Raw genomic sequence first — 27,356 nt, 5'->3', positions numbered from 1 at the left:
AAAGTTACCACCACCAGTAATGAATCAAATTATCGTTGTGTTGATGTGATGTACTAAGAACACAACATTACTTCCATGACAGTCCTGTCAGAAATACATGACCTGAATCTCATCAAGAGAAAACATCAGACAAGTCCAAACTGAGAGGCATTCTACCAAATAATTGGCCTGAACCCTTCAAAAAGGTCCAGGTCATGAGAGAGAAAGAATGACTGAGAAACTGTCTCAGATTAGAGACTAAAGATACATGACAACTAAATGCACTGTGTCACCCTGGACCACATAAAGGATATTGGTAGGACAAACTGGCAAAATCGGAATACAGTCTGAAGGTTAGATGGTAGTATTATATCAGTGTTGATTTCCTGATTTTGATCATTGCACTATTGGTTATGGAAGAGAATGTCCTTATTTTCAGAAAGTACACATTTTCCAAACATTTAGAGGAAGAGGGGCAAAAATGTTTGCAACTAACAAACATTTCATTTTAAAAATTTACAGAGATATGGCTGGGCACAGTGGCTCATGCCTGTAATCCTAGCACTCTCAGAGGCTGAGCTTAAGCTCAGGAGTTCGAGACTAGCTTGAGCAAGAGCGAGAGCCCCATCTCTACTAAAAATAGAAAAAATTAGGCAGGCATGGTGGCATGCACCTGTAATTCCAGCTACTAGGGAGGCTGAGGCAAGAGGATCACTTGAGCCCAGGAGTCTGAGATTGCAGTGAGCTATTATGACACCACTGTACTCTAGCCCCGGCAACAGAGTGAGAATCCATGTCCAAAAAAAAAAAAAAAATTTACATATATATATAATTTTTTTAAACTGAATAAGTTAAGAGTGTTAAAATGTTAACAGTCAGGAAAGCGGGGTAAAGGAAATTCCATGCACTGCTTCTGCAAATAAAAATTTTTTTTTTACTACTATAAATGGAAGTTAACAGAAAAGTCTACCTCCAAGTAGCCGGCAGAGTGTGAGAACTGTTTATAAACACGTGAGAATTTTCTTAATCTTGCTTTGTTTGCACTTTCCCCTGGATTCCCACATCTGATTCTGTATTTCTCTTCTTCCTTTCCCACGGCTCTTCACCCATCATTTATTTATTTTTTTTTATGCTGATCTGTCTGTAGCAAATTCTTTTACTCCCAAAGGTCCTCGATGCTTCATAATTTTGGACATGACTATATTACAAAATGATCAATTATCCTGAATGGGTTTTGTTCTTTGGTCTAATTTGAAAATCAGGTGGGTTTCATGCTTTTTTGTTTTTATGTGGAGATTAATGTTTAATGGTTTTAAGTCTGCCACCTAAACTTGCTAAATGAAAGTACTTCTTACTTTACCACGAGCCATGAGGTAGCCAGTTCCCAGATGGATTCAAACCGTACAACGCAGAAAACTACATGTTACAGGATATCATTTTTGAAAATAAATCATCTAAGCCTGCACATTTTTAAAACTCCAAAGGTCCATACTCCAAACAGTAGCCAATATGCTTCCTAGCACAGCACTGACACCTATCAGCACCAAAAGTACTGGCTGAATGAATGAATGAATGAATGCAAACATCCCTGGGGTTGGATTACCAGGGACATTCACTATTCTACGTTCCGTAACACTTAAATTATTAAGAAGCATATTTCGCTTTCGTCCCCCACCTCCCCCCACCCCAAAAAGGCAGCAATAACGATTTTTTTTTTTTTTAAGTAGTTCCTAAATCCAACCTACAACCTCAGAGTTGAGGTCAGAGAGACCTACAGCAGTGAGAAGATGTAAAGTGCTATAAAAGCTGTGGAAGGAGGGTCCCTAAATTCTCTAAAATAAGGATAAAAACCAAAATTTCTAAATGAAATAAAGAGAGCTTTTTCCCCCTAGCTTTTCCAAGCAGGGCTACATCATGTGCTTCAAGATAGCCCTGAACATTTTCCAACTTGTAGCAACTGTGTTGTGTTCACTTTGTATTTATTCTGCGTCCTTCCCTTTGGGCAACTGTTTGCTACACTATTCCTGGCCCAAACTGAGTATAATGGCAGATATACATATAAAATAACCTATAGTAACCGTCTAAATATTTCATGGCACCAAAAATAATAGAAATTCAGATTTAAAGCACTAACATTCAAAACTGGCATCTTGTTAATTATTTGACCTTGCATCTCTATACACATACTGTTTCTGAAGATGTTTTTGCACAATGAAACAAAAGCATCGTGTGAGCTGAGATCCTCCTGAACTCATTAGCAGGTACCTTACTTTGGCTAACCACTACTTTGACAATGTGCTACTATTCTGCTAGGCTAAAAATCTTTCAAATAGGTGGCAGGTCCCATTTTGAAAAGAGCTTAGATTCCACTTTGAGAAGCTGAGTTCTCTGGACGGCAATGAACAGGGTAAGGCAGGCAAACGTCATTGATGTTTAGACACGACCCCCCGCCTGCAGCACAGCAATGGAGTTGAGGGGTGGGGAAGATACACGCAGCCCCCAAAAGAGCAGTTCTCCTCATTTCCCTCGCCTCAGCATATTCCTAGTTAACCCAGCCTTGTGTCTGTTATGAATAGCTTCAAATGGAAAGGCTCCAATTCCACATTCTTCTTCATTATGCACAGCTTATTAAAACTGAAATTTCACTGTTTCCAACTCGACCAAATTAGTGGTTCAAACTGCCGTGCGCTATTAAGAGCGAGGCATTCATTTTAAGAGATGGAAGCAGGATAAACATGGCCCGGATCAAAGCTGGAACAGGCTGGAAACTTCGAGGCCTTGAGTTCTAAGCTTGCCATGGGAGCCTGGGAATGTCGTAACCTCTCTGCGTGGCAGTCCCTGGACCTGGCAGGCCAGGACGACGGCATGGTGCCCCACCCTAAGTTCCTCCGAACTGAAAATTCATAGCTGTGAAGTAGGGAATAATTACCAGTTTCCAGAACGGCTCTGTTAGTTGGGAACTTTTTTCCCATTGCCAAATAAAAATGGTTGCGTATCAGAGCCCGTCCTGCTCAAAAGGAGAGCATATCCAAGAGGCCTAGAAAGAAAACAAAAATCCGAGTGCCAGCCCCTCCAGGCTGATACCTGCTCTTCTTCAATCCTGCGCTGTAGTGTTTCAATATAATGCTGGACGGCCATATAGATAAATCGGTACTGTGCTTCTGTCTGGACCATCCCTGACCTCTGAGACCGCACCATCTGGATGGTCTTGGGAACGTCAATGTCGCAGTCAACACCTACAAAGCAAACACCACAAAGAATCAGGAGAAGCTGCACAGCCAAGAGGAAGTTATTTAATGGAAAACTACTTTGTTTTGTTTTAGAAGCAGGGTCTCTCTATGTTGGCCAGGCTGGACTTGAACTGCTGGGCTCAAGGGATCCTCCCATTTCAGCCTCCCAAGTAGATGGGAATACAGGCGTGTGCTACTATGCCTGGCGCAATGTACAACTTTTGGGAGACTTGGAAATAATGCTGATTTAGTCTTTGCTGTTTTAACTGAACATGTTACAACAGCTACAGCACTGAACTTCCGATCAATACCAATGATCCCAGATCACGTGATAAAGTGTGAGCGGTCGGGATCCCCACATTCCAACAGCACCCCATACCATAAATGAGGCTAGGAGGCTAGGTAGAGATCGTCGCTACATGAGACACAAAAGGCCAGAGCCGTGGGGGTCCACACCTCCTAGACCTCGTTTTGTACCAAAAGCTCAAATTGCATCACTTCTGTTCTCTGGTAGACATATTAAAAGTCTTCAGTCCAGATTTTTACGAAAAATTCTTCTCTTCCCTCAGCTATGTCAGTAGCTCTTTCCTTCCAGAAACACAAAATAGGAACTGCAGCTTCTTGCCCTTCGAATGACCTACCTTTCTCTCTGATGATGTCAATAAGGATATCAATCACTATGAATGTCCCTGTCCGGCCAATTCCAGCACTGTGGGCAGAAAGACAAAAAAAACGGGGACAACAGAGTCATTCATGGGGGTTTCCTACTCAAAACCACACTATTAATATTAACAGAAACAATGTCTGCTCTTGGGAGTTATTTATAAGATCATCTACTTATGTCTGAAAATATGTTGGCAAAGGGCATAGGGCTTTGGAGTCAGCCCAGCCTGCTCTTGGAGCCCAGCTTCCCCACTATGATGTGCCTGATGTGAGTCCCTTAACCTCTCTGACCCTCAGTTTCCTCATCTGTGAAATGGGGACAGCAGCACATACCTCATAGGGAGGTATTATGAGGATCAAATGTGAATAATGTACGAAAAACACTTTGCTCAGAGGCTGGCACAAAGCAAGTGATCAGTAAATGGTAGCTTTTTAAGAAATGGGACAAATAAAAAGTTTCACATGTATCCACTTGCCCAACAAATGAATGAGATTTAGGGAACCAAACTTTCCCCAGTGTGATCATGAAGCCCAGACTTGAGCATTGACAGTCCACACGCACTGGCGTAGAATCCACAGCTTCCATCAAAGGCCTTGGTGGGAAGCAGGCAGAATCTTGGGGAGCAAACAAGTGGAGTGGCAGGAGGAAAAATAGATCTTATTTACACGGTAGGAGAGAATAGAATCACAGTGAAAGAGACGAATCCTAAATTACTATATTAAAAAAGAAAACTGAGCAAAAATGACTAGACTGAGGGATCTTTGAGAATAAGGTCTGTGTCCACCCCACCCCCACCACCTCGACACCTGGCCGTCCTGTAGGGTCTATGAGAAATATACTTTGGGGTCAAAATGTCCCTTAATGTAGTTTGCCCATATCTCAAATAGATATTAAATTTTCCCTATAGTTAAAGAGCTGGGGGTGGGTAGGTAAAAGCAAGCCGTGGGTGCTAGGACATGGGGACAGGCTGTGCCTAGAGAGGCGGCAGGGGCTGTCACCTGCAGTGCACTACGACTGGCCCTGCGTCCATGATGCTCTCCTGCTTGTGGTGGACCTCCTCCAAGAAGTCCAGCACGCCCCCGGGGTCACTGGGCACTCCGTGGTCCGGCCAGGTCCGAAAGTGGTACTGCCAGACGGTTCTCTCCGTATTCCCCTGGAGTAGAGCCAAGAAAAACCAGAAAAGAATTAAATAAATCAAGGGGTTGAGGGACCACCCGGTTCCAAGTTTACCTCTACCCTGCGTGAGCCACTGGAGCTGGGAGGCAGAGCCTCCGTCATGAGAATCAAGATGCCTAGTACGACGGTCCGTTCCTCCAGGTGACTACGGCCTGCGCCATCTCCCTGAATCACCGACAGCAGGTAACACCCCGGTCCCTCCTCATCCATGTGGCGCTCAGCTCTGGAGGCAACTGAGGCCTCCAGGGACTTGGGTCTCTCCTCTCAGCAGATGAGAAAACAGACATTTGTCCCCGTTTGTCATCCTTTTATACCCAACCCTCCCCACCACACGCACATACACTTTTATTATAGTATCGTTATATTTTTAACCGTTGTTTAATGCAAGGTAGAGAAGATGGGCTCTGCAATCAGATGGCTGGATTTAGGCTTAATTCCCAGGCATTCACACTGTGGCCGCCATTTCTAAGCCTCCATTTCTTTGTTTCCAAGCGGGAACAATGATCCCCATCTCACAATACCACTGTAAGGATGCACTGAGCTCACTGAAACACGCACAGCCGCGGCCCAGCAAACCCTCAGAGACTCAGCACATGGTGGCTATTTTGAGGATAATGATGATAAAGATCAACAATGGCACCAAGACCACAGAAGACCAAAAAGGATCACGTTTCTGGATCTGTCCAGATTAGGTAATTATAGCAGCACTATTCATTGCTACATCTTCTTCCCATCTATCTGGAGACAATCCAAGCTGAGTGACATTTTTAACAGGGATTTAAAAAGACGTTTTAAAGCGAGAGAGAGAGAGTAACCAGACCAGTGTCCACCACCTTGAATTGCATGCATTTAATTTGTCCATGTCATGAAAAAAAATTGCCTCGATGTTACTGGGCAACCTAAAAATCAGGTGGCTACACGGGTCACAGGAAGGACAGTCAGGGAATGAGACCCGCCCCAGCCTTAGTGCACATCCACGCCTCCCCTCCTGGGTAAGCGGTCAGTGGGGTCCCTGTCCCAGCTCCTCCTGGGGAGGTCGGGAGGCTTAAATGAGGTCGTGTGACAGCACTTTAGAAATAATGTAAAATGCTATGCAAAAAGCAGATCATATTTTATCAGCAACTCAGGAGAAATGAGGGGTCCACTGTCACACCTGTGTCAGGGTCCAAAACACAAAGCCGTACGCCGACGTTGCCCATACCTGCTACTGAAAATATCTGGTAGCGAGACGGACGGTTTATCACTTAATCTGAAGAAAACTCTAACTACTTCTCAGAAACCCCTGATAATGAGAAGACGGGCACTTCATCACTAAAACTGAAGAGAGGCCTATCTGAGTCTTTGTCCAGTGTCCTCTGAATCTCGCTCGTATTTCCACACGGCAGCTACATCGTTCCAGCTCCTCTCACAGTCTCTGCGACGGGCTGAGCCTCCCCCGCCCCACCCCACCTCGCCAACGTCAGAAACCCAAACTTCCCACCCTGGGCCACGGCCGCACGGCTCCCAGCTCGCTCCGGTCCCCTGACCACCTCATGGAGCCCCCCAGACACTAAGCCCTCGCCCCGCTTTCCACCTGCCTCCTCCGGTCCCCGCTCCCTCTGATCCAGCCAGAGGGCCACGTCCTGTGGTGACAAGTGCTCTCCACCACGCGCCTCCACGCCGACCTTCCCCCATCCACGGTACCCCCGGGCACAGCCCCGGGCCTAGACAAACCGCCTACTTTCTGTTTTGGGCCCGAGGAGCAGAGTGTCCTTGGAGAAAAATCAGGTGATTGGTGTCACTAAATGTTCACGTTCGCCACTCAACTGGGTGCTCAGCACTGCCCAGAAATGTCTGGATTTCTCGCCCTGCTACACGATTACTATTTCACACTTCTCTTTCCTCAAATAGTCTGTCTTCTTATCTCCTTCAACTGCCAACTGAAGGCCTTGCCTCACGCCTCAAAGAAGACAGAGAAATCCATCCCTGTCAGCTCACCTACCGGCATCTGCGGCCACCTTCTCCTCTTGCCCTCCCGTTGCCACAGAAGAAAGGTCCCTCCACTGACCAAAATCGATCCATCCACGACGCTATGTTCCATCTCCCCTCCTCGTCCACCCCTGCCTCCCTGACATCTCTACTTTGTTGTCTTAAAGACATCTCAGGCTTTACGTGTCCACAAGGAGATTCCTGGTCCTTCCTCCGTCCTCAAACCCCCAGCCATCCGCCCCACTGCTCAAGCTAGAACGCCACCCTTGCCCTTCGTGCGTTCCATCATCGAACCTCTGCACGTCTGCCTCCACGGTGACCTCCACGGTGACCTCCGTGCAGGCCTCTTCTTTCCAGCACCCCTGCCACTGGCCCAGTTCAAGCCCTCTCATCTTTAGTGACGCCTCCTAACCAGCCCTAATCCCTGGACCCACTCCTGTCCCCTCCAATCTCTGTAGCCAACTATGACTGCCTGCTGCATTTAGGATAAACCCCAACCTCCTGTCCTGACTCAGACACATTGTTCCTCAGGCCTTAAAAACCTCCCTCCCCCTCTAAATTAGCCCCAAGAGCCAAGCTATCCCCATATCCTGCAGACTTTACCTCCAGGCACCTCTCACATCCACTGCTTCTCTTCCAGTTTGCTCTGACATTTGACACATAATATTCCCTTCACAAGGAAGGAATAAGAAGTACAACAAAAAAAAACAACTGCCGAAGTCTCTGGATACGTGGAGAGGAGGCCATCAATCTGGACCACTGCAGCGGCCTCCTGACAGGGCTTGGGGCCACTCGGGTCACCCCATGCCAGTCTCCCGCCCCAGGGCTGTCAGACACCTTCCTGGTGCAAAGCTCTGCACATGTTCACGTGGCACATGAGCCGCTGCAGTTTCCATGCAGATTGACAAATAAAGTTCAGATTTCTTAACCTGATAATTGAGACTTCCCTTCATTCTTTGAAGGGGGATCTTTAAAAAAAAAAAGACAGACTCTTCCCAACTTGGCCCCAATCTCTACCCATTTACTTCCTCAATTCCCCACTTAACCTTTGTTCCCCCTAAATCCCATTTTCCTACAATTTGAACTTCGGTACCATAGCTCAAACAGCATCTCCACCAGGGAGGCCCTCTTCCTGTCATAGAAACCATCTTCTGCCATAGAAACCTGACCCGTAAAGGCCCAGTTTCTAAGAAGGCCTCCCGGGTGCCCCGGCCAGAAGGGAGCCCCACCCTCTGTGGTACCAGGCATTTTAGGCGTGTGTTACAGCCTGTGTCTGTTCTGGAACATAACTATTTGCATACATGGCTTCTTGCGGCTATGTGATTGTAATTCCATGAGGACAAAGGCAGTTTCCTTCATCTTTGTGTTCCCAAAAGAATTTGAATAAGTAAGCCCCTCTGAACATAAAATTAAAATGAATCCAGGCCAGGCACAGTGGCTCACGCCTGTAATCCTGGCACTCTGGGAGGCCGAGGTGGGAGGATCACTTGAGGTCAGGAGTTTGAGCTATGATGATGCCACTGCACTCTAAACAGGGTAACAAAAAGTGAGACGTGGTAAAAAAAAAAAAAAAAAAAAAATCCACATCTAATCCTATTTTGTTTTGTAAAGTTAGTCACTCCAGAACCAATCTTGAACTACATGCAATTAAGAAGATCCGATGCATGGAATTTGATCACAAATAGGCCTCAGGACCTTTGCACTTACTGCAATACTCTTCTCTCAACCTGGATGTCCTCCACCTTCAGGTCTCAGCTCAAGTGTCACCTCCTCAGAGAGACCCTCCCTATTTACTCCATCTCGAGTACCTAGTAATCACTCTCAAACACACCACCCTGTGGCCTTTATAGACCAAGAGCAATCAGAAAGCTTTGTTGGTTATTTACTTTTAAATCTTTCATCTCCCTAGGCTCGGTGAGGGCAAAGACCGTGGCTGACTTGTTCACAATGTCTAGTGCCTGAACCGCACCTGGCGCATAGAAGGCCACCAATAAATGGCTACTTACTCAATGAGTGAACAAATGCATGAATACACATAAACATGAGTGACTGCAAGACTCTGAATTACTGCATACCATAAACAGTGACCAAAAGTCTCTAAAATACGACAATATACTTACTTGTCCAACCTTGGAAAGTTTAAGTTCTCTTAATGTATAGTCATGCGCGGCACTTTCTTTGACGTTCCTAACGCGCATGACCCCGTATTCTTTCAGGGCATACTCATCTGGCCAGTATTTGACACATTTACTCTGGAAGGGATCAGAGAAAAGACAGTCAATCTCTGTGAATTCTGAAATAAAACCTAAACCAGCAGCAAACAAATGTCCAAGTCTCGCTTGATGACCGCTAACATGGAAAACGGCCTGTCGAGCATCTTCGCATCTGTTAGGTTTTCAAAGAAAAGGAAAGAAGAGTTCTCAAAATAAGAGAAGCAGGTGCTCGGAGAACCTGGCAGAAGTGGGATGAGAAAGGCAGCTCGTGTGGAGCTGTCTGATCCAACCACATGTCAAAACAGTCAGTGTTTGTTTATTTAACTCGAAAGAATCAAAGATGCAAAGAGATGGGAACCGACCCATTTGGGAGTGCTGTCTAGCAACCACTGAGTTTAGAATTCCAGAGCTCTGCCAGTCACTCCATAGGAAAGGCAAGCACAGAGTCTGGAGGAGGATGGGCTGCCCGATGAGCCAGACTGTCTGCTTCCCTTCCGCAGCAGTGTAGGAGGGCTCAGTGCCTTATCTAACCTAAGTGTGAATAACTCGATCACAGAAAGGCAGCCCATGGGGTTTTAAACCAGCTGCTTTTTCTATATCCAGACCCATCTGATACCTACTCTACACGTCACTTTCCCTTAACTGGATGCCTGGGGACGCCAAGTTTGCAATAGCTGCTGGCTTCAAGAGCAGGCGGATTGAAAAATAAGGCACCGAGAAAATCATTCCTGCTGCCAAAAAGGAAGCTATTTTGCTCAATAAGAGATGAGCTTGCATCTATGTGATGATGTGTCCTGGGCAGAGACGGCTTTTGTGTTTTGTTGTTTCCTAGGAGCAGTGACCCACATCACTCCCTTCCTTGGTTTTCACCAAAACACAAATATCAACAAGAGAAATTTACCTTGTATGTTAAGAAGACAGAGAAATTTATAGTTATAAAAGTGGAAATAAGAGAGCAGTTGCACATATCACCATAGTCATGAGTAACTGAAAGAAAAAAAACATGGTAGGAGGAAAGTTCAGAAGGATGAGGTCTTTCATTTATTATTATTCTGAATTCAGCTGTCCCTCCAGTATCTTGTACATCCAAATACCTCTCTGACAGGTTTGATACAATTTTTAGTTTCCCCAACAAACACTTTTTTTTTTTTTTTGGCTAGTGCTAGGGCTAGGGCTAGGGCTAGGGCTAGGGTTAGGGTTAGGGTTAGGGTTAGGAACAAACACTTCTAATATAAGCTGCCCTCAATGCTGTCACTGGCCAATCAATGCTGTGGAGTGTTCCAAGTTACTACAGAGAACTCACTAGAGAACACAAAATTAAATCATGACTCTCAAAAGGACACTTCAGCTGACTTTAAACATCTGCAAACTGCTGCAGCCTTCCCCTCCCCAGTTTTCCAAACTCTCAGGTGAACCTTGGTAAACAAATTCTAAAATGTGAGAACTAATATGTTATCTTTTAAAATAAAGCCCGGGAGTCAGATGGAGTCCACAGTCTGGTTTTTCTTCTGTGCACTGGACAACCAAGAGTAGGTTGTCATAAAGGTCTGTGGAGAGAATAAAAGCCCATAATGTCATCCCCAAGGGAAGAGGAAGAATGGGGAAGCAGGCAGGGACTGGGATGAGGCAGTAAGGGGTGGAATAGCTGTTCGGCCCAACGCCTATCTGCCCTAGGAGCTTCTGGCAGCTCTTCAGAAAGGGACTGACACTGATTCCTCTGAAGCAACACAAGACATCTCTTCACAGTCCCCAAGTCCTCTGAGAACAGGTGACCTTCTACAGTTACAATCAGGCAATAAGCCGAATGAAGGGCTTCAGTCTTCCTATCCACATTTGGGTAGGTAACACTAGCCTGAAGCAGAAACTACAAAGACGTTTTAATTGGTTCATTAATTCAAGAACACCTAATGTTACTGCAGGTAGCTGCTAAAGGAAACCTTTGTTTCCCAATGACCAGATCTGGCCTCAAAGGCATTCAAGCGTGTACCAACTGGGAGTACAACAATGAAAATCTTATAAATATCATACTGCCCTTCACAGCAGATATGAAAATTACATTAGGAAGGCTAAAATACAAAAGTCCCCATATGTCTGAGGTTTAATTTATAGGTACGACTGCTACATTCCATGCAATTCTTATATAAACCAATTAAAGGATGTCTAAAAAAAGAATTTTGACTAGAACACAAATAAAAACACAGAACTTTTCCATATTAAAAAACCAGCCATGGTGGACTCACTTTGGGATAACACAGAGGGCTGTCACTCAATAAGATTTGTCTGCTTTTCTGTAGATGTGGGATGTTAAAATAAAAAAAAAAAAAAAAAAGGTGTGGTGGAATGTGGAGAGGTGGGCACTAGGCAGCCGCTGCTGGTGGGCATGAACGCTGGGACAGCCAGTCTGGCCGGCAGGTAGGCAGAGCTAATTAAAATGGACAGCGTGCACGTCCTGTGACCTGGCAATTCTTCTTGACATCTACCTAACCCAGAGAAACCCTTGTCACATGCAAATGAAGGCAAGAACAAGATTGTTCACTTCAGCACTGCTTGGAAGAGCAAAAACTGGGACACTTAAGGGCCCATCTATGGCATAGTGCTAAATAAATCATGGTACATCCACAACACAGAATACTACGCAATTGCCATAGGCCCATATGTACTCACAGAGGAAGTCAGAACATATATGTAGCAGAGAAAAAAACAACCAAGATGCAAAATAAAGTTACTGTATAAAAGCACTTTTTCAGTCAGGAAATAGTACTATATATTTCTGTAAGTATATATACAGATATAAATGCCAAGAAAACACACTCTAGCCTGGCAGCACAGTGAGACCCCATCTCTATTAAAAAAAAAAAGTTCAATGTCTCTATTATTTAAATCTTACACTTGTTTCTAACCTCTGCTCTCTGTAGTTAATTGGGTCCTCATTGACTACGGTTTACTTTGATTATAGTGGTACTAATCTGTACTTTGATATAATCAGACATACATCTATCTGGTCCTTGGACAGAAACATACAGACTCTATCATGCTTGATGTTTTCTATAGACCGTTTTAATTGGATACTAAAGTTTGTGTTTAAAGAGATGATTCATAGAAACAAATGACATTTTTTAAATAATAGAACTCTTATTTTATTAAAACTCAAGTTTACTTTAAAAAAAGAAAAAGCCAAGAAAACAGTAGAATACACATCAGACTGAGAACAGGGTTTTTATGCTGGAGGAGGGAGAACTAAAATGTGTGCATGGGGGATGGGAACCAAGGCAACTTAGAGTTAAGGTTAAATCAGAGTCCAGGCAAATTAGAGTTACGGTTAAACTCTAATGTGTTTGAATATTTACATGAATATGTTGTTTGGATAATTCAAATTAATTTTTTCAATGCTTGAAAGTCATGCTAAGAATAGTTTACATGACCAGTGAAATCAGTGTTCATTAATTAGTACCATAATCCCCTGAAGGTTTCGACTTCTGCTTCTGGATACAATTTTGGTACAAGGAGCCGTGTTACCCTCCCATCTTAATTAACTAAAAAACTGGGAAAACGAAATGACACCTATAACAGAATTAGTGGATAAGAACATTAAGCTAGTTATTATAAATATACCCCATATGTCCAAAGAGTACAGAAAATGTTGCACATGTTAAAAGGAGAGATACAGAAGATATTAAAAAGATGTAAATAAGACTTTTAGAGATTAAAAAAAATATATACAATGTTTACTGTGAAAAATACACTTCATAGAACTAAGAGCAGATTATGCACTCCAGAAAAAAAAGACTAACTTAAAGACATAGAAAAAGAAGCTACCCAAAATGAAACTCGGGAGGGAAAATAGAGAACTAGATGAAATGAGCAATGTATCAGTGGGTTATGGGACAACGTCAACCTGTCATTAATACATATGTCACTGGTGTCCTGGGACAAGGTGGGGCAGGGTACATATTTGAACAAACAAAGGCGGAACATTATCCAAATTTGAAGAAAACTACAAGTCCACAGATCTAAGAAGCTCAGCAAACTCCAAGCAGAAAAAACATAAAGAAAACTACACCAAGGCACATCATAATCAAATTTCTCCTACTCCCATTTTTCCAGAGGGTCAGTTAAATTAAGCTTCATTTATCTACTCAATTCTTAATGTGGCCAACCTGCCATGTCCAATACTTTAAAAACAGATTATCAGAAAAGAAGATTATGGAATATACCTTTCCTCTCTCCACTTCTTTTGTTGTCATGACGATCACTCGGGAGTTCTCTTGGAAGACCATCCGCCAAAAGTCATTCACCGTGTTTTGCAGGCAGCCTTGTGTGGCAATATAACTCTTTTTGGGCTTTGAATTGTTGCACTTGGTTTCAAATTCGGGCTAGAAATTTAGGAGGAAAAGCCTTCAAACAGCTGAAATTGCTTTCAGGACACAAGGAAGGATTTAAAATACAAAAACAGGCTAGCAACGTACGGTCAGAAAACTGTGAAAAGCAAAGTTTACCATGATAATATTTGCATTGATGTAATCTGAAACAGGCTCGTTGGGATCGCCGTCATGTAGGACAACCCTGGTATGATCAACTAGAAGAAAAAGAGACCACAGTCACATAAGGACTCAGATGGCTTCAGGACAAATCCGTTCAAATCAGTTCATTCTCAACCTAGTCCAAGTTTTGCTCATTTAATGATACCACATAAAAAGTTAAACCCCAAATCGCACAACACCACATGAAGCCTCACTTTCTTTATAATTTCGTGGCTTTGAAAATGGACTGTGGGTATACAGAATGTTATCATTGGAGGAAGCTAGGAGAGGGTACATGGGAATTCTCTATACTATTTTTGTAACTTCTTATGAGTCCAAAATTATTTCAAATCAAAAAATTTTGGTGTATTTTTTTTTTAAAAAAAGAAGATTATAGACATATCACATGATATCTGAGATGCGCTTCAAAATAATTTGGGAGGGGGAGCCAGGTGCAGTGGCTCACATCTGTAATCCCAGCACTTTGGGAGGCTGAGGAAGGAGGATCGCTTGAAGCCGAGAGTTTGAGACCAGCCTGGGCAACATAGCTAGACTCTATCTCTACAAAAAATAGAAAAACTAGAAAAACTAGCTTGGCATGGTGGAGCATTTCTGTAGTCCCAGCTACTCGAGAGGCTGAGACAGGAGGATCGCTTGAGCCCAGGAGTTTGAGGTTGCAGTGACCTATGATGATGTCCCTGCATTCTCGCCCTGGTAGCAGAGAGAGACCCTGTCTCAAAAAAATAAAATAATTTGGGGAGAGAGGAGAAGTGGATCAGAGTAGAGATGAAACAAGATTGGGGATGAGTTGATAATTGTTGAAGCTGGGCGATGGGTACGTGTGGGTTCTGTCTACTCTTGAATATATTTGAAAATTTCCATCATAAAGGGGTTTCTTTTTAATGAAGCATAATGAAGTACAATATCTAGAAGACAAGGTTCTGATAATATCAACTGTCCAAATTCTGTACAAAAAGTACCTCATTGGTATAAAAATCTGAGTGCTCTACCTAAGCAACATATTTGACAATGGAAATCAGTAATACAGCTGCATGTCTTAATAGAACAATGTTCTTTTGCCTTCCCTTCTTTAAAGAAATGAGATGTTAGAGGAAACATCTAATTCCTACAACATAAAAAGGATGAGGCTTCTCCAAGGTCATTAGGACCATGCTGTGGCTCCAACTGCTTCTCTGCAAATTCCTCATTGCCTTTTCTCAGTATTATAAATGCCTCCACTTTCTCCCATCCTCACCTACGTACATCACAAACATCCATATGGATGTGATATACATATACGCCATGTACATGTCCATATGTGTGCAGAGAGAGAAAGGCTATGCTTCATACACACAGACACACACAGGATGAGTCCACAACGTCTGATGAAGTGGCTCCGACCTGATGAGAATAGAGCAATGCTCTCCAAATTTGATCCTGGATCCCAACAACGAAAACTTTTTGAATGCTGAGATGTATCCGCAATACATATACAGATAAGCCTCGTTTTTAAGTTGGATAAATACATTATGCATGCACTGCCATCAATCAGACTTACATTTTTCTTTTCCTTTTTTTTAGATAAAGGATATAAATAAGGAGAAGTTCTGAATGTTCCTTCCCTTCCTTCCAGAGCACTGTCTTGCACGGCCGACCATACAGACCCCCGCATTAGAGTGTGGCGCTAAGAGCTGTGACTTTGGGGGCTCTAGTGCCAGTTCTCCCACACGCCCCACTGCACCCCACTTGTGACCTTGCTAAAATGGTCTACGAAACCCAGATGCTAAGAATGCCTACTTCGTGTGCACGTGGTATGCATCAAGTGAGGTAAAGACGCAGAGTTTGGCAAACAGCTCCTTGGGAGAGGTGAGCCGCGACTTGTTTAGCACCATTTCTGAGATCCTCATCCAAGGCCTAAATCCTTCCAGGCCTTCCATCGTTCAACTTGGGCTCTGCCTGGTGGCATTCGGGTGTTAAAGAAGGTAGAGCTTTCTGAATATTCGCGAGGTCCTCTTCTGAGCAAAGCGTAGGTGTATACCCTTATCTCCAGCAACTCAAGCCCAGAGATCAGCGAGCAGAACAGTGGGAAGAGCCTTCAGGAGGAGTTTGTATGTTTCTCACACGAGGGAAACTAAGTCCCACAAAGCAGACGTGTCTTACCCAAGACTCACATGTCCAGTACGGAGGAGCAAAGACACAAACCTGGGACCCCTGGGGCCTGACACTGGGAGATCCAAGCCTTGAAATGATCACTCTTGGACAGATAGGAAATTAACTAACAGAAGGAAACGATCACAGAAAAGCCCCCTAGTGGCAACTTTACTCAATAATCAGCATCGCAAGAACTCAGCGAATGAGGCCACCAAGCCCTACCACAGTTATTTTGGAAACTGCTTGCAATTAAAGAGGCTAAGGCCTCAGATCTGCTAACAGGAGGACAGGGCCCCCAGGAAAAGGTACAGAGGGCCTGGGAACCAAATTCCCCAAGAGTGACTATTACTGAGCAGAATGTTGATACTTACAGGGCAGGATGTTTTTATATCTATTTTTGTTTTTATTTTCTTGCCTTTGACCTTCTTTTCGGCTGTAGAGAAGTTTACACTCCTGTTGTTGTAGTGTCTGAAAAGAAAGAAAAGTAAACATTACGATGTGTCAAAAGGTCAAAAAAACACAAAAAATAAAGAAAGAAAAAAAAGAAGGCCTGGTTGAGCAGTCCTGCTTTAAGGAATTCATTCTAGGAAATGTTCAGAGTTGTATGCAATAGCTACAAGAATGTTCATCTCACTGCAACAACAGTGGCAAAACAGTGGAAACAACATGAATGTCCAACAGGAAAGGGCTGCCTAAATAAAATTCTCATTCATTCGTACAAAAGAATGGCCAGGCACAGTGGCTCACACCTGCAATCCCAGCACTTTGGGAGGTCAAAGCAGGAGGATCACTTGAGCCCAGGAGTTCAAGACCAGCCTCAGCAACATAGCGAGACCCATCTCTACAAAAAATTTTTTTTAATTTGCCAGGTGTGGTGGTGCACACGTATAGTCCTGGCTACTCGGGAGGCTGAGGCAGGAGGATCGCTTGAACCCAGGAGTTGGAGGTTACCATGAGCCATGATCATGCCACTGCACTCCAGCCTGGGCAACAGAGCAAGATCCTGTCTCGCAAAAATAAAAAATAAATTTAAAAAAAAGAATATGACCATTTAAAAAGATGTACTAGAATATTTAATGCCTTGGAAAGATGATCAGAGTTAAGTAAAAATAAACCCAAACTTCTAAAACAGTATGTGATATAAGCCATATGTTTGCATTTACCTATGTACAGAAGAAAGGGCAGAAGGAGCCAGGTGCAGTGACACACCTGTAGTGCCAGCCACTCGAGAGACCGAGGCAGGAGGACTGCTTGAGCCCAGGTGTTTGAGACCAGCGTGGGCAACATAGCAAGACCCCGTCTCAAGAAAAAAGTAAAGAAAAGAAATGGCAAAAGGACATATAGCAAAAAGGTAATAGTGATATTTTTATCAGGGTAGAGTGACTATGAAGTCCTTTTCTTCTTTTTGTTACTATTTTTCTCCTAAATTTTCTACAATAAATAGAATATTTATAAGAAGAAAAACCATTTAAAATAACAATTATTAAGAATGAGAGCCAATGAGAATCGGTGTAGAGTATACAGATAAAAGATGCGATCTGCGTTTTTGGGTTTACGATCTGCCTGCTTTTATCATTGACTCATTCCGGTCAAGCCATACGTCGATTCTTGAATATGTATTTCAAAGAACAACAGCAGTGGATTTGGTGCCACTGGATGGTGAGCATGCAAACATTGTTAGCAAAGTTCCGGAATCTTCCTATGCCAGAAACCCAAGTTAGTGCTGCAGGCAGCAAGCCTGCGCCTACACAGACACCCGCTCCCCGGTCTTCTCCCCAGAAAAACCTGGCAAGATCTAACAAATCCAAGGAGGACAGAGCCAGAGGGAGGATGAGAATGCTCGGGCTCCTCGAGCACGTGGTCAGGAAGGACCTCTGCAAGAAAGGAGGTGGGGAGTGTGACAGGGAAAGAAAGACTAAACCAGGCAGCCACCGTGCAGCCGGCCCCAGCGGAAGGGGACTCGGGCGAGTGCAGAGAAGGACCAGCTACAGAATCACCAGGAAGGTGGCCACCCCGGGCTGAGGCACATTTGAGGGGTAGGTTTCATTTTGTTTTTCTTTTTCTGTTTTTAAGAGACAGGTTTTTGTTTTGTTGCTCAGGTTAGAGTGCAGTGGCTCGATCACAGCTCACTGCAGCCTCAAACTCCTGAGCTCAAGCGGTCCTCCCACCTCAGCCTCCCAAAGTGCTGGGATTACAGGTGTGAGCCAACACGCCAGCCCTAAGATTTCATTTTCAAAATTACAAAAAGTGCCTCTTCGAGGGATCATTAGTTTCCAATGAGCCTAGTTTTCAATGGGAAATCACAAATGGGCAAATCAAGAAAGTAAAAGGCAGACTAAGGGGAAAAAAATCATATATAAAATGCCAAAACGGCTACCCCTAAAGATTTCTACAAGGAGAGATAGAGTCAATATTTCACGACCCGGCAGCCCAGTTTTATTTTCATTTCATTTATCTGAATTTCACAAACATGTATAAAAGTCAGGATTTTAAATTGGTATTGGACTCTCGGGTTCAAAATGCAATATTCAGCCTTGACACATAGCTCAGAACAGAAGTGTGTAGCTAGCTGCAACCTGGATAGAAATAAAATACAACGAATGCAGAAATAAAATACAATATATGTGACAATGAAACAGTCATTCCAATTTTTCGAACGAGCTCAGCTTAAGTAATTAAAGCCGTTTGCCTTCTCTGAGCAGGCCTTTCCCTGAACCGCAAGCCGGTCTTCCTCAGCAATATTGCTGGGTTAGGAAGAAGGTTCAATCTTGATTTTTTAGGCAGGTCATTAAGGTGAGGTTCAAAAAGAAGTTCAAACACTGAACTGAATCAATCACTTAAAAATCAACCAAGTGAAGTGAAACAACACCAACAAAAGCTACAACGGGAAGGGGGGCTTGAGACTAATTAGCAGTTTGATTTAAAACAAACTTGGCAGGAGAGCATTCAGGACTTCACTTAGGCACCAAACTTCAGGTGACACTTCACTGGGGGGAGGGGAGTGACATGGCCAGAGCAATTGCTATCAAAGGTGAATTTCCTCCAGTTCTTCTCTGTTCAATCACTCTTCAACTTCTCCGTCTGCCTTCAATCAAGTCCAAGCTTCTCAGCATGACGCAGGAGGCCTTCTCGTCTCTGAGCTAGCTGGGGCCTGCCTCTAACCTCAGCCCCTTCTGCTTCACCAAGTTACTTTGGCTATCTGTGCCTCAGTTTCCTTGAGTGTGAAATGGGAACAATCCTAACTGCCCAGCCCATAGGGCTGCCGTGATGGTTAAATGAGATGCATGTACGTCGCCACGCAGCACCTGAAATACAACGCGGCATGTACACAGCTGCTGGCGATCGCTATTATTAATAGAGCATTACTGCTACATGAACATGGACTTTACATGGCTGCTCCGTGTGTGGTCTGCGGACCAGCAGTATCAGCATCACCTGAGAACTGGGTAGAAACACAGACTGGGGGAAGATGGGAGGGGGTGAGGGATGCGAAATTACCTGTTGGGTACAAGGTACACCATTTGGGTGATGGGGACACCAAAAGCCCAGACTTCACCGTTACACGACACATACATGCAACAGAATTCAACTTGTACACTCTAAAGCTATTGAAATTAAAAAATAAAAAAAGAAAGAAAGAAACACAGACGCAGGTCCTGCCCCACATCTACTCAAAATCTGCATTTTTACAAGATTTCCAAGTGATTCAAATGGACGCTGAAGTTTGAGAAGCACTGTCTATCCCCAGCCATACTAAAACATACATAGGTGTCTTGGACTCCCCCACTTTCTTCCGGCCTTCAGACCCTTGTATGCGCTAGTCCCTCTGCCTAGAATTCCCTCTTCCTGCCTTTTGCACCGATCAATAGTTCAGTTTCATTTACCCTTTAAGACCCACCTCAACTATCTCCTCCTCTGGCGAGCTCTCTCTGACCCCTCCTCCCTTGTGCCAGGCAGCACCGAGTACACAGTCGGCAGCATCTCCCTCTGTGCGAACACTTGTCACACTGAATCCCAGCCATGCTGTTACAAGTCTGGCTGCCCTACTAAAGAGCAGGGACCACCTTGCTATGTCAGCAACAACACAGCGCCTAGCACGTAGTAGGCACTCAGCATGTGTGTGCTGAATGAACAAATGAAGGGCGGGAGAGAGGAGACAGATGAACCACAGATTGTCAGCAGCAACAGTCCGGGCACTGCAGGTACCGAACTTAAAATCCCATTCTAACACCGTGAACCTAGACATCAACACAGAGGGAAAGCATCGTGGGCAAAAATCCCAGAGTAGCACCTCCCAATCTTTAGTCATTCGAAGAGCACCTTCAAGATGCTTTGCCATCTCTGCACGCCACTTCTTATGTCACCTGTTTCCTTAAATCGACCTCTTTTCCCCTTCACTAAATGTATTTCAAAAAGAAACTGCAGGCCAGGCGCGGTGGCTCACGCCTGTAATCCTAGCACTCTGGGAGGCCGAGGCGGGCAGATTGTTTGAGCTCAGGAGTTCGAAACCAGCCTGAGCAAGAGCAAGACCCCGTCTCTACTAAAAATAGAAAGAAATTAATCAGACAACTAAAAATATATAGAAAAAAATTAGCCGGGCATGGTGGCGCATGCCTGTAATCCCAGCTACTCGGGAGGCTGAGGCAGAAGGATTGCTTGAGCCCAGGAGTTTGAGGTTGCTGTGCGCTAGGCTGACGCCACGGCACTCACTCTAGCCCGGGCAAAAGAGTGAGACCCTGTTTCGAAAAAAAAAAAAAAAAAAAAAAAAAAAACTGCATATCACTTGCAAACATGAAAACCAGTATCACTTGCTATTAAAATATAGAGAGGGCAACCATGAAACAGAATATAATAAAAATGGAATGTTATCAAAGTCTATCTAGGCACTGGGGGCGTGCCTGGGGCTTCATAAGGGACACCAACAAGTGTTAGAGGTAGGTGTTAAAGACATATTAGTACCATACGGAGCCCTTCTCCTAGGCCTCGTCAAGAGACTGGGCAAGGATTAAAAAGTAAACCCTTCCCACTTGCTGATTCAATCCTACCTACCGCGATGGGGTAACACCAAGAATCATCGCACAACACACTCAGCCAGACCAAATTCAGAGCTCCAGGCCAGGGAAACTCTCATCGGTGCCCACGGCATTTTGGCTGGGCCATCCATCGGGTCTGCCAGAGGCGTCCCTTATTCTGCAGACGGACTCGGGGCTTGCACTGTCCACAGTCAACGCCAGCTATTGGGACACGGAGACTTCCAGAGAGGACAGGCCGGGCGCCTGCATCCCAGGCACAGCTGGGTGCTAACTGCCTGCGGCTGGCAGCTGTCAACGATGGATAATAGCTAATGTGAGAGTCCCTCCTCCTCCTTCCCCGTGCCCACGAGCCTGCCCTCATCTGTACCTGGGCTCAAGCTGCCTAAACGCGTTTCATTCCCACAGTGGAAGACTGCCATCCATCTAGAGTGAGACTGAAAACACAAACAACTCAGAGCTTGTGACTTTCCACGCTCTGCCCGCAGAGGCTGCCCAACTGGCATCTGCTGAGGGACGCTTCCTCCCCAGCACCAGGCTTCCGGCTCCAAGCATCAGCAGAACGTCTAATAAGCCCTGCCCTGGAGGACAACACAATTGTCAGGGTTTATCCTCCACAACCTCCCTCTCACCAGCAGTCCCCAGGCACAGAAAGCTGCTAATGACCTGTCAAGATGAATGTCACAGTGTCTCCATCCTCACTCTCCGCTGGGCCTTGGCAGGGATGCCAAGGATAAGGTGTGGGACAGGCAGCAAAAAGGACAATGGAAAGCTGGGGCACAGGCTGCAAGATACCCCACTGTCTCAAATAATATGGACCAGAGGGTTTGCACCGCACTGTGAACCCTCAAAAAGGACCAGAGTTACAGTCACCTGCTTGCGTGAGTCGGAACAACCGTACAGCCAAGGAAACTGCATAAGACTATCAAGCCTTAAAAAGCGTCCAGAGGAAGTCAATGCCCTGACCTGTGTTGTATGTTCAGGAGCGCCCAGCAGCACTGCCAACTGCGGGGGGGACAAGGTTTCCCTGTGCAGAATCGTCCCTTACATGTATGGCCATTGAACATCCCGCTCCCCACCCCCGGACCCCTGCCAACCTAAGTGCCAGGACCAGCAGCCCCGGTCACTGTGATGACCAAAATAGACCCCCACAGGCCTCCAAAGCCCTCTGATTGAAAACCACTGGGCCTGGCTCTTGACTGGAATGTCACGAATGGGAGTGGAGGAACAGTACCCAGGAGAGAGCCAGCGTCCCCACGCACCATGACAATGCCCCAACGGCCACTCTGCCTACACTGCTCTGAGCGACAGGACCAAATTGCTCAGGGGAACAAAGAATAATGACACTGACCATTAAGGCCAGAACAAGCTGTATGGCTGCTCTACTTTAAAAAGAAAGCTACAAGCTGTATATATTGGATGGGGCAGGGAAGGGATAGGGAGAGAGGAAGATTAACAAAATGCTGGGACGTGTTAAAGCTGGGCATTGGGGGAAAGGCGGTTCATTGGACTATTTTCTCTATTTTGGGGCCTGTTTGAAAATTTCAATGAAAGGTTTTTATAAACAAATTAATAATAAATAAAAATGTAAACGCTCCTACTAACTCTCCCCCTGCCCCACTCATGGCTGTGGGTGTGTTGGAAAGGAAAGCAACCGAGAGAGGCTGTCAGACAGATGGACTCTCTGGTTTCGATGTCATGAATAATTATTAAGACAGCAGTAACCACCTGGGCAGGCTCCAAAACCAGGCCTTCTACCCGGGCTGAATGGACTTCTGTTTTCCTTTGGCATCTGTCCTCTCTGCAGAGAAACACTGCGATTTCTCATTCCATCTTCTTCCCTGCAAGCTTTGCAGCGTTACCCAGTGCCAAAGGCGGGTGGAAGCTCCCCACTTTCTGACACCGCGCTGCGAGGCCTGTCACCGTTTCCCCGTGGTGGGTTTTGGGCAGCTCTTCCTGCACGAGTCCACAGCGCCAGCCAGGAATGACGGGCCCTTGGAGACTCTCATCACCAGCGAAGGTCCCAACTGCCCGACAAGTACTTACAAAGCCCCATGACGGAGAAAACCAACCCAAGACTTGGTTCCCTCCCAGGTGCTCGTTGTAAGCCATAAGCCACCTGCCTCCAACAAGGTGGGGCGTAAGTAGAAAGCGAATTAAAAAGGCCTGGTCCTTGGAGGAGAGCAGGTTCTGACTTACGAAATGGCAACAAACAGTACAAGACAAAACCTATAATTAAGTGTGCAGTTAATTACGTGGTGTGGAATTTAAGGAGATCCAGGAAAACTAATGGAAGAAGGTTTCCAAGGCTGGAAACAGGTGAAGGACTTAGGCGGGTACAGGTAGGAAAGGAAGGTGGCCTGGTAAGTTGGGGGCAAACACAAAGGTAACCAAGAGGCCAGAGGGAGAAGGGGGCTGGGAAGTGGTGGGAAATGGGGAGAGACGGGGAGAGTGAGAAGAACGGTGGGGCCTTAGAACTGGGCAGGAGAATCTCAGAGGCTGAGTGAGAGGAAGCACGGCATGGTAGACCTGGAGCCAGAAATCCCCAAGTTCAAACCTCAGCCAGCCGCTTGCCGGGCACGTCCCTGGGGTCCACCTTCTCACTTCTGGGAGTCAGTGTCTTCGTCTTTAAAATGAAAATGCCATGCCTCTAGTAGAAAGCAGGGAGCCACTGAAGTTTCCGAGCAGAAGAGGGACATGAGAAATGCTCAGAGCAGACCAGCACGTGCTCTTACAGGTGAGGACGGCCCGAACCTCCGGCATCGGGCTAGAATCCTGTCTCCACAGCTGCTCACCTGGGCAGTCCTGGGCAGGTGCCCTGATCTCTCAGAGTGCCCGAGGATGACTCTACCTTCCTCTCAAGATCTGGGGATGCAATAAGCTGCCTTCCCTGGCCCAAAATGCAGCACAACAGAGACAATAAATGCTAGTTTCCTTCCTTCCTCTAAGACCAGAAACACATTAGAAAAGAAAAACCAACAGCACTTGGCTAATGGCAAGGCATGGGGCAAAGAGGAGAAAAGTGAGTGAAGGGACACCGTGAGGATCCCAACCTACAGGGCCAGAGACTAAATGTGCAGCCAGCAGGGACAGGAAAGGAAAAGGGGACTTTTGGTTTGAAAGAGAAAATAACAGGTCCTGTTGGGTATGCTTGAGTTTGAAGAGATGTATCAGTCAAGAAGAAATGTGAAATACACAATTCAAAAGACTAAACCAGAGCTCACAACTAACATCAGCTTACAGGTAGTAAGATCAGGATGAAAACAGACGCACTCCCCAAGAAAGAGTAAGTATAAAGCAAGATGAGGCCAGGTGCAGCAGCTCACGCCTATAATCCCAGCAGTTTGGGAGGCCAAGGAGGAAGGATCGCTTAAGGCCAGGAGTTCAAGACCAGCCTGGGCAACACAGTGAGACTCTGTCTCTACAAAAAATTTTTAAAAATTAACAAACTAGCTAGGCATGGTAGCACGCACTTGTAGTCCCAGCTACTCAGGAGGCTGAGGCGGGAGGATCACCGGAACGCAGGAGTTCAAGGTTGCAGTGAGCTATGATCACACCACTGCACTCCAGCCTAAGCAACAGAGAGAGACCCTGTCTCTAAAAAATAAAAAATACATTTTACTTTTTAGAAAAATGAAAAAAGAAAAAAAAACACCTTAAAGACAAAAAACATGCTGGGCAGGAGGAGGTACAAGGAAACAAAAGAGAAAGAAATATTCCAAAGGAAACAAAGGAGTTTCTCCAGAGTGGAGCATTTAGCTTGTGGAATAAACCTCTAACCACTGAAACGTTCTGCCCACAGGACGGCAGCAGCTCTTCTATTTAATATTAAGCAACAGGGAGCCCAGACATAGATGGAAAGTCGTGTTTACGGGCAGGCCTGCCATCCAGGAGCATTTTTAAGCGTGAGGTTGGGGGCTGTTGTTCACCGTGGTGTTGCTTAGTCACCAAGGGGAAGATTTCCACCAGAGATCACCGGCAAGAATTATTATTCTAGACACAGCTCTGGGGTGCCGTTAAAGTCTTGTTTCCATAAAAGCTAACCATCTCCCAGTCGAATTTATAGCTCCCCTAAGCAGGATGTAATCACTTTAAAGAAATCAAACAGGACTGTGGGTTTGAAGACACACTAGCTTCTCCTGGAGACACATCCGTCAGCAGAGCTGCTGGTGGAAGCTGGGCCGTCTGCGTGGCTGTCAGTGAACAGCGCAACGCTAGTGCAACCTGCAAACAGCTTCAGACCGCGACAGAGGGGAGAGGCTGGCAGGACAGAAGGAGGCTCAGCTTAAAAAAAAAAAAGGAAAGAAATTACTAAGGGAAACAAGTTTTAAAGCACTAAGAAGAAATAACCCCAGTTAATAAGGTGTTATATGGGGTTTTTGTTGTTATGTTTGTTTGGGGTTTTGGGTTTTTTGGTTTTTTTTTTTTTGATATTGTGGTATTTTTTAAATCAGAAACAGAAGGTTTAAAAACTAAAATCGTTCTGAAATTGAGCACTGCAAATCTGAATTAGATCTTCTCGGGCATGTGGGTACAGGGATCTCAAAGCCTAAAAATGTGCATCCTACATCCGCCCAGCTAGCTCAGTCAGCAGAGCTGAGACTCTTAAAGTGCACGCAGCAAGCCGTGAACAGGCCTCCATAGGAAACAAACTGGATGATAGTACAGCGGAACACCACGCAAAGCCCAGAACATTCCTCCATACTTTTTAAGCATCAGAAAGCTGTTCGTTGAATATACACAGATCTCTTGATACTGAAAACAGATTCAACACACCACAAATACTTATTTTGTACCTAGTGTGTGCCAGGCTGTCTGCTGGATTCTGGGGCTGCAGTGAACAGAATAGGGCCACCTGTCTTTGTGGGGAGCATGGGCTGATCTAGGTTATTTTCCTAGAAAATATGCACATAGCAGACATAAAACAGCAGGGTCGAATTGTGCCTCTTTATCTGTTCCCTGTCGGTTTCATCTGAGCAAAACCTCGCTTGATTCCAACAAACCTTCTTGTGTTCTCTGCTTCTGTGGATTCATAGGACATTAAAGCAACAACCACACAAATGACTGCTGAATTTCAAGGACAGAGAGTAGTATGAAGGAAAGGATCCGCTGCTATGTACACATATAAGAGGAAGAACCAATCCGGGCATGGATACAGGGATCAAGGAAGGTTTCCCTTGAAAATGGCCCTAAGGCTGAGGACTGAAGGCTGAAGAGATGTTAGCCAGGTGAAGAAGGAAGGAAGAACATTCTAGCACAATCCCAATTGTAACACCATTGAATTCACTGAAGATTCATCTTCCAAGTGGATGTCTCACGGGCAGTTGAAAGTTCAGCGTGTCCAAAACGAAAGGTGATCACCTCCCCTAAAACCCGTTCCTTCCAATCTTCCCCACCCAAATAAATGGCAACTCCATCCTCCCACTCAAGCCACGTGCATTCATCTTACCCTGGACTCTGTTCTGTCATACCGTACGATCTGTCAACTCTACCTTCACACACTGGCAATTCTACCTCCAAAACAGCTCTAGAACCCAACCACCTGCACTGCTGCTGCCCTGGGCCAAGCATCATCACGTCTCCTCTTTATCTTCTCCATAGCACGTATCACCATCTCATCTATTGAATATTTAACTATTTCTTTGTTTATTTCCTGTCTCTCCCAATAAGCTCCATAAGAATAAAGACTGATGTTCACGGCTACATCCCCAGAACCTAGAACAGAACCAGGCACACAGTCAGGGCTCAATAAGTATTTGCCAAATGAATGAAGGAGTAAGTCACTGCCACCACCAGTGTCTATAGTTTTGGGTAGATATTTTTGGGACATCTGCCCAACTAACTACAACTCTCATCTCTGAGGACCATTTATCCCCAAACAGGGTGGTCCATGGCAGACACATTTGTTCTACGGCATCATGTCCTGGACACTCCTCTTTGGACCAGACATGGACAGCATCTGAGCCAAGGAGAATCTCTGAGACTTTGGTACAAAGACTGAAAGTTGCTAGTTTCAGTACATAAAAGGGGTTGGAACTAAGGTTTGTAAGTCAAGAAGCAGAAAAATCTGCTGAAGGAAAAGAAGAATGAAGCAGGTATGTGGAGAGCAAGGATACTGGATACAGAGAAGGCAGAGAGTTGGAGGAAGAGGATGGAGGGAAGGAGGAATGTCCAAGGGACCGTCCATTGCAACTTGGGTCCTGCAGTACCTGCAATCAGCTGCAATGTCCAGGCTCAGCCCATAGTGCCCCTGGCAGCTCAGGCCAAGAGGACTCAAAAGGGAGGCGCAGGCACAGAGAGGGGGCGAATACCTTGGGTTTTTTTTTGTATTTTTTTTTTTTGAGACAGAGTCTCACTGTGTTGCCTGGGCTAGAGTGCCATGGCGTCAGCCTAGCTCACAGCAACCTCAAACTCCTGGGCTCAAG

The 27,356-nt window shown here is 45.2% G+C and overlaps 1 protein-coding gene across 2 annotated transcripts in view; it reads right to left on the bottom strand.

Annotated features, from left to right (window-relative positions):
- Window positions 1-27,356, bottom strand: part of PTPN11 (protein tyrosine phosphatase, non-receptor type 11) — a 72,843-nt gene that overhangs the window by 13,554 nt on the left and 31,933 nt on the right. The window contains exons 7-13 of one of the 2 annotated variants that reach the window (XM_012663534.1): window positions 16,273-16,369; window positions 13,727-13,806; window positions 13,445-13,603; window positions 9,138-9,269; window positions 4,872-5,038; window positions 3,851-3,918; window positions 3,064-3,215 (exon numbers count right to left, since the gene is read on the bottom strand). In XM_012663534.1, the coding sequence (XP_012518988.1) occupies window positions 3,064-3,215; window positions 3,851-3,918; window positions 4,872-5,038; window positions 9,138-9,269; window positions 13,445-13,603; window positions 13,727-13,806; window positions 16,273-16,369 (855 nt within the window). The remainder of the gene's footprint in view (window positions 1-3,063; window positions 3,216-3,850; window positions 3,919-4,871; window positions 5,039-9,137; window positions 9,270-13,444; window positions 13,604-13,726; window positions 13,807-16,272; window positions 16,370-27,356) is intronic. The other variant, XM_012663535.1, reaches the window with a different exon arrangement.

Source organism: Propithecus coquereli, unplaced genomic scaffold, assembly GCF_000956105.1.
Source record: "Propithecus coquereli isolate 6110/MARCELLA unplaced genomic scaffold, Pcoq_1.0 Scaffold81, whole genome shotgun sequence".
NCBI lineage: Eukaryota > Metazoa > Chordata > Mammalia > Primates > Indriidae > Propithecus > Propithecus coquereli.
The sequence above is the reverse complement of the archived record's forward strand: the minus strand, read 5'-3'. Positions and strand labels throughout refer to the sequence as shown.